Here is a 17,387-nt window from a genome sequence, read left to right as displayed (position 1 = left end):
CATATCAACTTGAGAGCAAGATGAAAGAATTTTGTCAATTCTATTTAGACAAGACATGATCTATACAAATATATGAATCTGGCTTAATACATTCTGGATGGTAAAAAAAGAATACTAATTGTGAATCCACTAATGCTCCATTCTCAAACCCTCTTTATTCCAGAAGTAAGATTTCATCATTAAAATCAGTTTGCCCCACCGCCCACATTCAAGAGATTTGTCACAATCATTGTTTCTGGAATATTGAGTTATAAGGTGCAGTAGTAATTACTGTGGAATAAATAGCAATTAAGATTGTTCACACAAATAAGCTCAAACTGTTTGCAGTGAATAATTATGCTAATAGTGTTTTTCTACATAATTTGTGCATCCTTCACAATAATTTACTAGAAAATGTGAAATGTAAATTTGATGCACTACTACAAAAGCTCTAGAAAATGTTTAGTTTTCATGACTTTCTCCTCGCTCATTCAAGAAAGTACACAACTAAAACATACTTGTACATTTGTACATTTAAATTCAAAGAAATAAAACTATATTGAAACTGAAAAAGTCATTTTCTTTCATTGTATTCCTACAAAATCATCCTAAACCGTATGTAGCAGACACACTGACTGTTTAAACCTCATAGTATTGTAACATGAATTTTACCAATTTAAAAGAAGCTGAACTTACTGCTATATAATAAACCTTGGCCTTTTCCACCAGTTTCCAGTTCTTCTCCAAATCAAGATGCTTTTCTTTCTTATAGCAATTAGCAGCAGCAAGGTTAGCTACAAGAGACCTGAAAGCGATTAAAAACCAGGGATTAGATCCTCTTTAACTAAAGCTACCACATATTTCTCATAAAGAACAGATTTTCTCTAAGATAATAAAAGATCCTAAGGAACATCAAAGCAATTAAGAAAGAGCACCATAAAACACAAATACTTTGACCACTTCATAGTATTTAGAGAATGTATTTGAAATGATATATTAAATACTATTTACATGTAAACCACATTAAATAATTTATTTTAAATCTAGCTATAGAATTTATGTTACCTATCACTATTATACTGTTTATCTGCCTACATTTGCTTAGAATCAACCTTTTGCTGCATTTTGTGATCCACTCCCCCTTTGTATGATAGAGCATCTGCAGAACTTTGTTAAAACTCTCCTAGTATCTAGCACCAAAAAGAAAGCAGCTACTCCAATGTGTTTTCTGAAAACCATTTTCATTCACTAGAACAAAACTTTTATTTATGTCATGCCTTTATACTTTTCCAATGAATAGTTACAGTATTTTAAAAATAATATTATTTGAAAATAAGGTGTTGGTCTTTTTGGTGGTTTGGTTGTTTTTTTGCTGTTAGGCTCTTATTTTCCTTTAGCAAAGGATGATGGACTGTTAAAAAAATATTTGGCTTAGCTGTGTACTAGTGGAAAACTACCAAAAACTTGTTTGTACTTCATTCTTTCCTAACAAGTTAAAACATAAGCCACGGGACACAACTTCCATTAGCAAAAACAAAACTACTTCTATCTTAGTCACTTTGTTACATGTAAGATACATATTAAATTCTGCTCTTCAGCCATACAATTCAACCTTTTAAAGCACACAAAACTTTGATATACTCCTAAAAACAGGTTATAAAAAGGTGCTTATGCACTAGCTCTCCACTCTGGCTATCACAACCACATTCTTCTGTGCCATTTTATTATTAGATGTTTTATTACGTCCAATATATATAGAATAGGAGTTGGGGAAACAGACATTTCCATGCTGGCAAACAGAATTTTAAGTTTAATTTTCAAGATTTAGTAGTCATAGGATGCACCTATAGTACATCACTGTTTCACCATTTATTTTTAACTACATTAGCCAGACAAACACTGTGCAATTACACAAACCAGGTATGACTATGGAAAACTTTTGCCTTTCTCCAACACGCGTACAACTAATGTTGATGTATTATCCTTTTCCACACAAATGTTACTACAATCCAAAGACAATGCATCAGTGTTTTGCTAATCTGCTTCTACAGAGTTATGCTTTTGCCTCCAAACTGAATATGACATATAGGTGTTAAAAGGTAAGCAAACTCAGAATTCTTGAAAATTTCTTTCAAAACAGCACCTTTGCACCACCACCATTTGTCTTTGTCCTATTCAATAAAAAACAAAAGCCCAGAAGAATCTCTTTTGAACACAGCAACCAAGTATTCCTGTAAACCCTCTAAAAAAGTTACCACTGACAATTTCTGTTAAGTCAAACATATCAAGTACATAAAAAATAAACCAGTTAGGAGGTATATATACATATATATATATGTGTGTGTGTGTTTACAGTTCTGTGTCATTTCATCCCAGGACTGTTCTTGGAGCGTATCTCCAAGATATGTTGCCTAAAGGCAACAAGAACTAATGTGACTTTGGAAAATAAAGAAAGAAAGAAAGTAAAAAATGAATAGACTAAACCTTTGCAGCAGTATAAGTAACAGGGAACAAGTTACATTCTTAAAGAGTATTATCATTTCAATGACAAGAGAGCTACTGGAGAACCAACTAAGTCCAAGAAAGACATGTGCACAACTGTGGTCATCCTCTGTACACCAAATTTAAAAAGTAAATTAAATCTTTCAGTTTTGGCAAATCCTAAATATCTGTCAAGGATCTAGCTGGCAAAATCTTGTCTCTCTATGTATGCTGCTAAGTGAAAAGCAAGTATATTCCAGAAAACTAAGCAAAGACTATATGTTTCCTTTCTTTTACCACATGCCCCTAAAACTGTAAACCAAGATCTGTAGTGATGCACTTCATATGATGTGTGGTAAAAGCTTGTTACACTGAAGACAAAGCCCCAACCTTTTCCAAATTAAAACTGTCTAACAACACTCAAGTTCCACATGTGGGATACAGAGAAGGTAGCTTTATTTTTTTTTCAATGAAACAGTAATTGGAGACAGAGTGCTTCAAATGAAACAGCTTAATGGAGACTCTGTGTATGTGGGTATTTATGAGCAGAATGTACAAATCGAAGTGACAGATTATGACAGAGTGTAGGTACTAGGTTAAACTTGAATCTTGTTTCATGATTTTCATGATAAGCTCTGAGAAAACAAAGCTTGTATTGCTAAGCTAGAGAACTGAGAGTGTTAATCATGAATTAGCTCAGAACCCCTTTTCTTGCAAGAACACAGACAAACTTAGCAGAAAGAAGAAACATTCACATCAAGGCATCTGGAACACAAGTACACACAGCCACTTACTGGGAAAACCAGGAGTGCTATTAGCCAGCTCCTCCAAAGAGACATGAAAGCTGAATTGCCTAAAGAAAGAAGTTAGCATGTACCTCAACTGGGACAAAAGATTAATCAATAAACAGAGTTATCAACTGGGGCCAGGCTGAAGTGGCTCTTACAAATGTAGAAAATGCTGAAAATGAAGAAACAACCAGAGAGCAATTAAAGATTGAGCATAAGCTTGCTCTCAGTAGAAGAGGAAAAGTTGAACAACAAAGCCTTTAGCAACCACTGGCCACTTTTTCTCCTATCTCCTGAAGAGGGAACTAAGTCTCTTGGACTCCCTGCACACTCTTAACCATGCTCTACAAGAGCAATTGAAATGAAGCCACTGTCCTTAGTATTTGCGCAAACACTCGATATTTAGAGAGAGTATTAGGTGGTTTATGTTAGTAAATCCAAACCACTGCTTAGTAAGAAGTACTTGCAGACATTTCTGTGAATAAGTTTATCTAAACTTTTAAATTTCATGGAGATGCACAGCAAAAGATGCACATATTGTTTCTGAATTCATGACGTATGCCTATTGACAGGTTTGACTTCAATTTCCCATCATGTCATGTAGGAAATGGTGACTGCTGCAGTATGTGTACACAGACAATATTTGACTGAAGAGAGAGAACCACAGAGCAGAAATATCTTTACTGCTTGTCTTCTTTGAAAAACCAAACATGGATCCTAGAGACGAAGAAGGAAGTCCATAGACATAATTAATGTCAAAACACCAGATGAACATGAATGAAATTCCTTTCTCCACTGTCTACATACATTCATGCCTGAGAGTAAGACCAAGACATTATGTACAACATCAAACTGGGAGGGACAGGTTGATAAGCTTGAGGACAGGGCTGTCTGCCATTCAGTGGATCTTCAAGAGCCTGGAGAATTGGGCCAGCAGAAAATTGAAAGCAAATGCAAAGATATGCAACTAGGAATAACTCCCATGTAACCAACATAGGCTGAATGTTGGCAGGATACAACACATCTTTGCTGATCTGGGGGTTCTGGTAAATCAAGCTTGAAATACAAGTCAGCTGTGTACCCACACAGAGAAGGTTAATCATATTCTTATCTTTTGAAGGAAGCATCCAGCCATGAGTACAAAGCAAGTTATATATCCAGAACAGATGAAAACTTCTGTTTTCATCTCCAGAGCTCATCTGGAGATCTGTGTCCAGCTTTGAGCTTTCCATTGCAAGGAAGACACTATCATAATACAGGAAATATAGTGGGGGGCCATTAAGATTATTTGGGAACAGGAACACTTAGCAACTGAGGAAAGGCTTCATTAGGTTCTAAGATGAGGTACCTAAGGGGAGCTCTTCCTGGTATCTTCAAATATCTAATGAATGTTTACAGAGAAGATGAAGCCAGAATGTTTTTGGATACAAGATAACAGACCAAAGTGTAAGAAGGAAAATTCAACTGGATATCATCAATGGAATTTCTCACATGAACAGCAGTCAAACACTGGAACAGGTTGCACAGCAAGGTTATGTAACCTCCAGCAAACCAGGACAGGGCCCTGAAAAACATGATCTAACTTTGAAGTTGGTCCTGCTTTCTGCAGAGGTTTGGACCAGATGTCTGCTCTAACTAAAATTGTTCTAGGATTCTCCACGTTCTATGGAAAATTCTCTCTCCTCTGACTCTCAGTTCAGTTCATGTTGCTGCCTATCGCCTTTTCTGATTCTGCCTAAAACATTCACCAATTTCTCAAGAAATGTGGTGTGCATTTTAATTATGGAATACTAAGTTACTTGTATAAATTCTACTAACATCTGATAGTGCTTTGAAAGGGAAAGGGCAGCTCCTCAGGATCAGTGTCTCCAAAAGCTCCAGAGGGAAACCAAAAAAGGATAATGGCAGATATTTTGCTTTCATTCAGACCTAAGAAGAAAACATTCTCAGGATAACCAATTTCATTATTGCTTCAATATCCAGTATCACAGAATTTACATATTGGCAAAAATCAGGGAGGGCTGGTGTGTGGAATTGAAATCTCATGATTAAGGCAGATCTGACTGGCTGGTTTTGAAACCTTTAAGAAAAATATCAGGAGGCAATCAGCAAAGCAGTAGTATATATGTTCAAGCATTGTGGGTGCAGGGAGAAGTAAGAAAGCAAAGGGTCATGCTCAAGATAACAGTTTGTTGTCATGATCTCTTTTTGAAATTCTTGTCTTTATTAATTTTGTGACAATATAAAACATATTCTATAAGTGGTTTCTTACTTGTTCGTAGTCAAATATAAGAAAGGTTCAACAGAGTTCTGGAGAAATTATTTTTCTATATAGCAGAGACCACCTTAATAAAATATAGTAAATCAAAACACAAAAGACAAAATTCAGAAGAAATTATTAAGATGTAGACATACAGAACTAGTTATTAGATGAACTTAACAACTGCAACAGAAAAAAAAAATATTACTTTTTTTTTCTTCTTGTATAAATTAACCCTTTGTCAAGGCGTAGGGCTGGGCTGGCCACTAAACAAGTGACAGAAGCTCTCTATTAAGCTCTCTCCCTTCCCAAACAGGAATACAAGGGAATCAGAGAGACAGACTCATGGACTGGAAAATCAAGCCAAAACAACTTCAGTGAAAGTTGAAATGAAATGAAATATATATATATAAATACATACATACAAAACAAATATGGAATCCAACCTGTTTGATGGCAATTACATCACTATCACCACTGTTGCTGTGGGCAGGCACTGGGGAAGTCCCAGACTGGACTCTGAGGTAGATGTGAACCGGATTTAGGAGCTGGATTCTCAGTTTAGATTCAGGAATACATGGATCAGGATTGAAGACAGAATAGAGTCCTCCTTGGACACCAGCCATTGAAGAAGAAAGCTCAACCCTTGTGAGCTCTCAGCGTTCTACTGAATATGATATACATATAATGGAATCCCTTGTTGACCAGTTTAGGGTTACCTGTCCTGCCTGCTCCTCTCTGCTGGTGCTGCCTTTTACCTTCTGAACTCCAATGTGATACACAAGAGTTAGCAGCGCTCCTGGTCTGCACACCAGTCCTTGGTATTACTAACACCGAGTGTTATCACACTGTCTACAAAAAGATGCTGTTAATTGCAGGAAATGCAATTACTTTGAAAAGACAGCTGGAAAGTGAAGTAAGTGAACAGGATTAGTTCTGCTCTAACGCTAACCAGGACACCCTCTCAATCAGGCTATATGGTGACACCTATCCTCTTTACACACATTATCACCTGAATTATATACTTGACTGGTGAATGAGGAATATGCCTTAGATGCCAATCAGCTTTCACATCTGCATAAACATACTCGTTAACCAATTTTTGTCTCTTGCAGAGCAACTACAAGCTATAAAGTTCAGAAAGAAGTAGCACAGAATTATCTTACCCTTTCTCTGCCATAACCTAATTGCAGTTCTCTGAAGTATACTATTACTGCCCAGCCACAAACTATGAGCTGGGCAGCCCTGTGGTCTCAAATCAGTATTAATGTTTTCTGTATAGTTCAAATCACATTTTTTCGAGAGCAAATATTCGAAACAAATTAGGCTCTACATACTATGTTGATTGCATTTGTATCTTAGGAAAATATCAGAGACCCCCTGACCTGTTATCACTAGTGATGCAAGCAGCACAGGTTCCTGTTGGTTCTTCACTCTGCTCATAGTAATGGGCATCCACATGAGCTTCCTCTGCCTTCTTCTTTAAAATCTCTCCAAATTTATCTTTGCCAATGCACCCAAAGAAAGTTGCAGCTTTGTAAGGGCTCTGAATCATCCACTGCAGGAAAAAAAAACAAACAAGCAAAATAAATTAGAAATATTCTTTAAAAGACAAATACAAATCAAACACACGCACACAAAGAAAGCCTCTCAAGGTAGCATGCCTGGTATACACCCTTTTTTTGGCCATTTTTTCCTTTCTACTCACCATATTTAATTCTGTGCCTACAAAGCACTGTGACATAGACATATAGAACACTTCTATGCCTGAAGTAATAAACATCTGGTACATCAAGGAAGGGAAGGTCAGCAAAGAATCAAAAATTTACCCTTAACGATCCCACTGAGTGTTTAATACCTCATGTAAAATTTAAATACACATAGTTCACTATCAAATAAAGTAGATTAGCATGTTTTTACAAGGTGTTTCAAAAGAAGTTCCCTTCCTCAAAGGAGATGCCCCTGCATTTACATTTAATCAACCAACATATGGCATCTTTAAAGAAAAATGGTAGAAAAAAATAGACAAAAGAAACAAAAACCCAAACCAGAAACACCCCACAGAACACAGAGAGACAGCACATGAGGAAAACAATACATTTGCAAAACCCAAGAAGCAGCGTTGTGCAGCATTCACAATATATACTGAACCTAAATGGCACTGAAAATAACTATTTGTGTCTACCATTTAACTATAAGTGAAAAAGGACTGGGAAATGCTCCCCATTTACACTGTGAAAACATACATGAAAATATCTATCTCAACTTGATTAAGAGCAGTTCTGCCACTTGAACCATAAAGAAGTACTGTAGCTACATGGTGTGGCTATTTCATAATGCTCCTCTTAGTAATAAAAAATATGTATCATTCAGCTGTAAATCCAACTGTTTTATATTAAGCTAAAAAGCAACATTTTGCAGCAATGTTAAATTAAGACTGAACTAAAAAAACCCAACCACAATGCACCAAATAAACACAAACAACTAAATGTGAAGAAACAATCATAGGTCCTACTGTGCTGGTGGTGAGTCAACCAAGTGAAGTCATTACAATTCATGCTAATTACAGTCACAAAGTTTATCCACTCAATCAATAGTGTGAATTAAAGGCTACATCAATTTACTGCTATACTAAAACCCTACTAATAATTGTTTCCTAATCAAGATTTAAATAAATGATAATGTCTCCATTACAAAGCAGTGTTAGTGGTAGCTGTGGGTTCTAGAAAGAACAGTAACTGAGTTGCAAATACATGCTTAGTCACATCTTTATTACTTCCAACTCCAGAGAAGGAAGAAAAAAAAGAAACATTGTTCATTAATAAAGCAAAGGTAGGCAAAATTTGCAAGGCTTCTTTCCTAAAAAATTTTTTGTATATAACTATACATACATATACATACATAAAGTTTAAGGACAAAAAAGATTGTGTTGTCAGACAGTGGCAGCGTCTAATCTCTCATTCATGAAATGCACACTGCATATGCACTGCTAATCTATTCCATATCACTCTAAATTAAAATAAATTAAGAACCCCACTAACAAGATAATTATATATATCCTTGCATTTTACATACATTTGCACCTACATAGCACACATTTGCACAGTGTTCATTTAGGATGCATTAGGAATTTTATATTTGCAGGGATGGTTAAGTAGAACAGATTATTTAACAAGACTAAAGATGTGACCTACTGTAAGCAAATATGAACCAATTTCCACAATGTTAAGAGCAAAAATACCTGAAGACTTGTGTTCTATGTTAAAAAGCATGCCTTATACTCACAAATAACAAGAATTAAGAGATTACTACCAACAACATTTATGAAAGTATCAAATTCTAGCAATTCTTCAATAAACCTAGGACTTCAAAATGCACCTTAGGCTTACAACATTTTATCAAATGACATAACTTGCCCATCCTTTATATAAAAAGTCTGACAATATTTGGAGCAGTAGGAAGTAATATTTCACCTACATCTCAAAACAAACAAACAAAAAACCCCAACTTGGTCAAGTATCACAGTTTTGACTGCTGGCAATAGCTCAATTTGAATTCAGATGTGATGCACACAGTATAAAACTGTAAATCCTGCTTTAAATGTAAGTAAAGTTATTCTTGAGACTAAGGCATCATGATCTGGGATTTCTTGAGATGAACCTTTGTATATTGTGCAGACCACTATAAGCAGTAGTTCTGCTCATACTCATGATTACTTGAAACACGGTATTGTATCACAGAATCACAGAAATATTCCAGTTGAAAACGACCCTCAGGATCACCACGTCCAACCAACAACCCTACTCTACAAAGTTCACCACTAAACCATATTCCTAAGCACCATGTCTAAACAACCTTTAAACACATCCAGGGTTGGTGACTCAACAACCTCCCTAGGCAGCACATTCCAATGCCTGACCACTCTTTCTGTGAACATTTTTTTACTAATATCTAGTCTAAATCTACCCAATTGGGTAGGTTTGGGAAATAGTCCCACTATACAGATATTCTTGTAATTTGAACATCTGAGCTAACTTAAGCAACACTGGGAAAGATGAAAAAGTAGTTCATCTGTGCTTCTGCAAAGATTCTGTCATCACAGAGCTCCAGTTATAAATATTGCCCCCTTGGATTTATCTCCACATACTGCCACAATAATTGTGGCAAGTTGTTGCTAGTTGCAGAACTCCTCCAAACTGTTCCTTTCTTTCCCCAGCTAAAAGGCTACATATTAGCAAAGGTAAAAAACAGACATCACATTACCAAGTTGAGGAAATTAAACTACAGATATGTCTCTGGTATACCACTGAAGTTGCACCTGGTGTGGGAGACACCTAGAAAATGTGACAGCAAACATCTTTTGCATATGTTTGAAAAAAGACAAACAAAAGACAGACAAAACAACATCTTCAAGATAGACTCTGCAGTGGTTTGGGTTTTAAAAAAATCTGACCCTGGACTGGTGTTTAATTTTGAATCATCTGATACGGAAAAAACAGGCTTCCATGGGCTACTACACACACTGTTGTTATTAGCAACATTTTGGCTCAAATACTGTAAGCGAGAATAGAGGTCAGTCATCACAAGACATTTTCATTGTATAACAGTTATGCAGCATTATATCCAATGTCAAATGAAGGCCAGTAAGAAACTACACACACTGATGCCAGGTATATGGTTATATAAGCTGCAAATTCATTTTATAGATTTATGTGGAGTACGAGATTTAATTGAATGAAAAAGACTCTAGACAGAAACAGAAAATGACCCAGCTCAGCAGGCACTAGCATAATGAGTTAATTATCTAGGGTTTGGCTAGGCAGTGAGGCAGCTATTAACTAACTACATTGACAGTCTGGTCAGGAGAGGTTGGCACCTGGCCACACCATGCATCCTCACCATCACTCAAGGGAATTTGATGCTCCTAATGGCACAAAGACAGAAGTGTCAGAAGTAGGAACTTATCATGAAGGAACAAGACAGCCTCAGGAGCTGGATTCCACAAAGGAAGTACAGAATCTGGAGTGGTTTAAAAAAATCTAATGTATTTCTCCATCGTAAAGTTCTCTTGTCAACACAGCTTGGACATCAAGTATGCACAAGGACAGGCCTTGACCTTTTCAGTTATGATAAGCATCCATGACAGAGGAAGGAGCACAGGAAATAGAATAACTTTCTGATGTTCTCTTGAGTTAAACAGATTGCATTTTCCTTACAGCATTGCTGTATGAACCCTGAGAAACTACAAGCAAATATTAACATTTATTTAAATTTATTTCTTGCCTTTAGCAAAACTCTATCTTAAAATTTGGGCGATTTCAAAATAAGCACCATATAATACCAGATTACCCTTTGCCTACAAGAACATTTATTCCGTACGATCAAACACTGAAGCCAGCACTTCTAAAAGAGGCCAGCACCCCAGCTGCATAAGGATACACTAGAGTGATAGAAACCTTCTCTCCTCATTTTCATGGCTAACTTTGGCTCACAGCACTAGGACTATCTGTTCAGGTACTTTTCATTATCTGAGTTAACAGGGTGAACACCTTGGCATGCTTTCATTATCTGAGAAATGTAAGAACCTTTATGTTCCCGGGTGAGGGTGACAGTTACAAAGAACAGCATCATCTTTCCTTGCAACCTCTTGAGATGCCAAGTAAGCACGATAACAAGTAAAACTTCAGAGGAATCAACTGTATGTTGTGAGACTGCTTGGAGTTAACTACTTCCCACTCTTTGGTGTGCTCAGATTCAAAGGTGAGGTATACCTATTTGCCACTTTTGTCTGATTAGAAAGCAGCTTTGGAAACAGTCTTTCCTCGGAGTTAGAGGCACTTGTAGAAGCACTTCCCTAACACTAGAAGGGACTTGATTTTGATTTGCTACTTAGTGTTGTCTTCTGAGAATGATATTCAAGATGAAGTGACAAGAGTTAACAGAATGGTTCCTTACACCCAAGAAATAAAAAAATTGTGCCTTCATACTATGTGAAAGAAAATCAGTGGCCTTAAAGAAAGCAAAGTAGGCAACACAGTTCTTTGATTTTATTTCCCAAGCTTATCCTACTTAGCAGGAGAATGTCATGCTTCTGACACAGAGGCAGAGTCTGATATCCCACATCACAATATTTGATCTGTATTCAAAACTCTTCTCTGCTGTTCCCACAAAGTTCACTGTAGAGGAGGACCTTTATTTGAAAGGCATAAAGCAGGAAAAACTAAATAGTTGATCAAATTTACCTCACTATCTTCAGTTGTAAAGATATTCCTGGTGCAAAAAGAGAGTTTGCCTCTGCTGGGTCTCAGTACACAATCCCATAAGATTTATAAAGAAACATTATACTGATGAAGCTTAAGACAGCTTTATAGCCCTCTGACTGAAACAAAAACCCTTCAAAAATTACTTCATTTCACTACAACTCTATGCTTTGCTGTACGTGCCACTGTTAGCTGGTCACTACTGGTAGTCAGAACAAGGAGACTGACAAAGACACTCACTTACCAGTCCCACATTTTTCTCAGCTCCTTAGTGCCTGAATTATTTTTTAGAGATGCAGCCAGTAGTGCATTTTCACATCTGTCAGTCGTCTTAACCTAACAATGCCAAAGCATATGACGCTTTGCCTAGACTGACATACCTTCAGCTGTGGACTTGAATCCTAAATGCCTAGGAACTGACAACACAACAGGAAGCATTACGCGCCTTCAGAGTGAAGGATCTTCAGAAGTCATTAACACTGAATAAAGACATCTGAAGTGTGTTATTTGAAGCTGGACTCTTCTCTGCATGATCTGTCAAATTTGACCTTATTTTAAATTGCAGCTCACAGAGGAGAGGACTCCAATGACCTAAAATTAGCTAAGACTTAACATGCTTGATAAAACCTAAACAATGTAAGAACTACTCATGAAGTATTCAGTAAATCAGAATAGAAATGGCTTCTTTTTATACAGAGCTACTCAGATTATCTCTTATTTTTATGTCTTGAATTTTGGAATGAGTGCACACACTTCTCAGAAGGTTTCACCAGTCTGTTGTACCCCCAGGACAAGTCCCATCACCAATTATATATACACAGTATATTAAAAAAACTCTTATTACTATTTTTAGGACTGTTTTAGATGCTAAATCAGAAAACATCATCTAAGAAAACTAGATGAAATGAGAAAAAGTGGGATAAAAATTCTACATAACTCTATATATATCTACATCTATCTTAAAAACCAAGAATATCTGACAATACGCAGAGCAATCCTAAAAAAAGACATTATTATCACTGTTCTAAGTGAGTTCCCTTACTTCTTGTGAATGATGTGATACACCTGAAGCACAGCTGGAGTGCAATATTATTAACTTTACACATTCCAGATAATGTAAAATCCCTACCATTGTGGGTTAATCCTGCCCAGTACCCAAGCTGCCACTCAGAAGCTCTCTCAGTCCTCCCTCATGGTGGGATGGGGGCCAAGTTTTATTGCCTCCAACCTTGGTTGCTGACCATATTCCACATGGCCTAGAATCTAACTTTAGTCAGTTTTGGTCAGCTGTCCTGTCTGTTTCCCTTCTCAACCTCATTTCTACCCCATAGCCTACTTGCTGGGGCAGGAAAGGCAAAAATCAGAGAAGTCCCTGATGTTATGAAAGCGCTGTTCAGCAACAGCTAAAGTGTTGCTGTTCTGAACAACACTGTTATGGTGACAAATCTAAAACACAGCACCATAGGAGCTGATATGAAGAATATGAACTCCATCCCAAGCAGACTCCGTGTATACACTCTAGAATAACTAGTATGAGAACACAACATCAAGAGCCTGGAGAGCATGTGAGATACAACCATTTTGTACCAATAGTTTTGCCACTGTTCTTTCCATTTTTTTTTTTCTTTTTCCCCTTTTTCCACATTATCACATAATGGGCATAAAGCAAAAAAAATGAAAGGGAAAAAATAAGTTTATCTTTGTAAAAGCAGGCTTGCTCAAAGGAGCCACCATGTCCTGTACAATAATTCTTCCACCATTACCTGAAGCTGCCAAATCTTGCTCAAGGAAGTGATATTGTTAAAATGCATGACAACACCCTAAAGGAACTTCAATGAGATAAAATGAGATTAAAGTGATAATATTTTCAAAAGGAAAAGACTAGCCAAAAGCCTTGCACTGGGACCATTATCTCAATCTTATCTGTATTTGGTTCAACATACACTATCCAAATCTCAGCATGGGAACATCTATTACTTTTAGCTCGGTGCCACAAGTTGCACTTTCTATAGCTTTTCAAATAATCCATAAGCAGTATTTCTTTCACCTTAACATTTTAAATCACAAAGCTAACAAACTCTCTCTTAACAAAATGTGTAATACAAATAACTATTTTCAGTGCTGCTATCTGTTATATTCCATTTCCTACTCTTGCTTGCTTGTTCTTCATCTGCTTGTGCATTGTTTCATGTTTTTATTCTATTCTGTCAGCTTCTTGCTGTACAAGTATATGTATTTTCTGTAATCAAACATGTAGCAGACATATTACAAAGTTTTAATGTAGCCAAAAGTTTTCTCTTCCTTTTTTTTTTCCCCCCCCCCCCCTTTGGCACTCCTTAAATATTGGCCAATCTAGGCACCTAATTCCAATATTCCTTACTCCATCACTCTCTTAAACTTTATTTGTAATGCTACAGTTCTGCCTCCAAATACCTGAGGCATTACAAGGCCAAAGGCAGGGTGTTTTTCCCTGAAGGCACCTGAGACATGAGCTGGCCTTTTGTCTCTTCCCCATTTGAAGCACAGAATACAATACACCAACCAGCATCTTGTCATTTGATCTGATATGTTGCTTCCTCTCTCTTTGCACAATATTAATGTGCTTCCTTCTCAAAACCAAGCCAAAGATGATAAATCTACAAATCGGGGCTGGTCACGTGAGTTCTTCCTCACTCAGATGACAGTTAAAATTTCAGGTTTATTTGGGATTCTTTCTCAGCTGTTTCAGTGCATTTAAGTGTTTACTAAGAAATTTGCTATTATTTCGAAGCTATGTAAGAGGTAAGGTTTAAGAGTATGTCAGTCAGCAAAAGAACCCAAAGATATTAACTTCCTTGTTGAACATTACGAAACATGGCAAAGTAGCAAGTAAAGTACAACTTAAAGAAGTCTTCAGCTAGAAGATGCGATATTAAGTTGTTAATGGAAGCGCATTACCAACATAGGAATGGAACATCATACAGTAAGACAGAATCAATGAACAACCACTGCTAACCATGTCTCAGTAATTGGCACTCCACAAAGATATAGGGAAGACTGGTAAGCATTTAAAAATGCCTTGAAATACATATAAAGTGTTTTACAGTGGAGAATTTAAGTACTAACCTATAATTGATGTTGTAGCAAAGTAACACTTTAGGATACTTTGCACATGATTTTGCACATCTATAACCTTGAAACAAATCTTCCTTTTTGAAATGCATGCATATGTCACTCTCACTCCCCTGCTACATGATGTCTCAATGAATACACCCCCAGTCAGAATGGCAGCAAAAAATCCACAAGTGAAGAGACTTTTTTTCATTGTCTGGCAGCAAGGAATTCATGAAGCACAAACTGTAAACAGCTGTCTATCATCAATAGTATAAAAAACAGATGGCAAAGGTCAAGTCAAAGTTTATTGACAATGATGAACTCTGACAGCGTCTATTAAATTACTTCTTCCTTTAAGGTGTATGTGATCAAAGCAGGAGAGATTTTTCACTCAGTCACATAACAAGCTATTTGCTGAGATTGAAACATCTGGTCAATATCTTCTAACACTCCAATTTTGTGCACAGTTAGCAATAGGGTACATCTCTTCTTCTCACAGGTTCCATAAGGGTGGCACATATGGCTGCTCATTTAATTGAAAAAGTTTCAATTCCAGGCATTAGTTACAATTGCCTCTATGCTTTATATTATTTTAAGTCTACATCATTTCCATCATCACTGCTGCCTGCTCTACTCTTTGCTATAAAGTCCACAAATAGGTCAGAGCACTTAGAGCTTTACAGCTCTTGACCACTGAAGTTAGAAAGCAGTTACAGCAAGGGAGTTTTTGACGTAAACTGTTGTCCAAAATTCCCTGTCCATTAAACTATTTACCAAAACTCTAGTAACATAGATTATAAATTTTTGCTGTAATAGCAAATCCTTTGTTTTTAAGGCATTTCTGAGCAATGAGAAATCATTTTATTATTTTATAAATGATCATTTTGCAAACATAACATACAACATACATTATATTTTGAGTGAATGTGTGATAACTATATGAATTTAATGAATCATAATCCTATCTCTCAATCTGAAGTAACAAAAAGACACAAAATGTTAGCTATCTCAAATGCTGAGAAACGCTTGCCTGTAAAATTATGTATCTATGTTGCCACAGCAACAAGTAGTGGATTGTGTGAAACGTATTTCTCCTTTCCTTACTAAATCCCAATCTTTTGGGTCGAAAGAGAAAGGTGGGCTAGTTGCAAACATGTCTACGGTAAGTACCTTTGAAATAATTTTCAGTTACTATTGAATAACCTCCATTTGTATTCAGTTAATAGTTGATTTCCACATCTCATTTCCACATTAGCCAACTCCAACTAGTATCTGAACCTAAAAGTTTACCTAGAAGTGATAAGAAGACTTTGGACACTAAAAGTCATCAATATAATTATCCATTGTGCCCAGATGCTGCACCAGAGGATGGGTAGGGAAGGGAGAACGTGGATAATGTCCACATGGAAAAATCTACCAAATGCTTGAACAGAGACATCTCTCAAAGATGTCTCTCTAAGTGCCAGGGTTTTTCTGGAGAGTGTGCTGACTTTCAGCACTATGGCATTTATCAGTATTACCTCACTGTTCTGAAGGAATTGAGTATGTAAATGGGGTATGTGTTTTTAAGAAGTAATCTGAATTGTCCTCTAGAAACTGGCAGATTTCACATAAATGTCAAGATATGGCTTACAGATAATAGATCACACTTACAGGTAGTACATATGTGCCTAAATAGCCTGTCACACAATGCCGTAAGTGCAGACAATCAAGCTTGGAAAGAAACTAATTATCTGTCATGTAGCACTAATGGGATTGGTGCAAAAATTAAGTAGTTAGCCAGGTCCTAAATGTTTTTTGATAGGAGTATGTAGAAAGAAAGGTACCAGGAGCTCCAACCAAGCTCAGAAGTGATGGGATTAGTACTATTATATTGCAATCTTTTTTTCAAAGAAACCCACCACAACGCAATCCAGTCACAAAGGGTGTGAATTCAGACTGAATTTTACTCTCTATATACAGCAAGGCTTATAGTGTTGCAATGGAACATTTCACCTAAACACATCAGAAGTTTATTTCTTCCAGAGTTAATAAAGAAGTTTCTCCAGAAGACATTAGAACAGAAGTTTAAGAATAAAATATAATTATTTTTTTAAAATCTGGTGAGTCTAACTTCAAGGCTTTCCCCATCTAGACTAACTAGATGAGGAGCCCTCTGAACAACCAAGACAAAACTTTGGAAAGCTGATACTGGGTTTTAAGTCAACCCAGGACTAGCTTAAGGAATAACAACTCTTCTGAAAAGAAAAACATGAACCAATGGAAAAATTACTGCCTCAGGACAGGCAAATCTCAGAAGAGCCTCTGGATTCCTCCTGTGTGATTTCCAGCCACACTTAGTTGTAAATGCTCTATGTCTACCAAAGACTGACTGGCACACAGACCAAGCTGAGATTCCAGGTGAACACTGGATCCACTCAGCGTGTGTGAACAATGATTTAAAGAACTTGTACGTGCTCTCACAAAATAATAGAAGTAATTGCCATAATAGTCTCAATAGACAGTATTCAATTCCTCAAAGTTATG

The 17,387-nt window shown here is 36.6% G+C and overlaps 1 protein-coding gene across 2 annotated transcripts in view; it reads right to left on the bottom strand.

The window, feature by feature from the left end:
* Nucleotides 1–17,387, bottom strand: part of ADK (adenosine kinase) — a 287,668-nt gene that overhangs the window by 147,374 nt on the left and 122,907 nt on the right. For both annotated transcript variants that reach the window (XM_054163190.1, XM_054163192.1), the window contains exons 5-6: nucleotides 6,894–7,066; nucleotides 676–784 (exon numbers count right to left, since the gene is read on the bottom strand). In XM_054163190.1, coding sequence (XP_054019165.1) covers nucleotides 676–784; nucleotides 6,894–7,066 — 282 coding nt within the window. The remainder of the gene's footprint in view (nucleotides 1–675; nucleotides 785–6,893; nucleotides 7,067–17,387) is intronic.

The sequence above is a fragment of the Dryobates pubescens genome, chromosome 8 (genome assembly GCF_014839835.1).
Source record: "Dryobates pubescens isolate bDryPub1 chromosome 8, bDryPub1.pri, whole genome shotgun sequence".
NCBI lineage: Eukaryota > Metazoa > Chordata > Aves > Piciformes > Picidae > Dryobates > Dryobates pubescens.
This window is presented reverse-complemented; position numbering and strand designations above follow the sequence as displayed.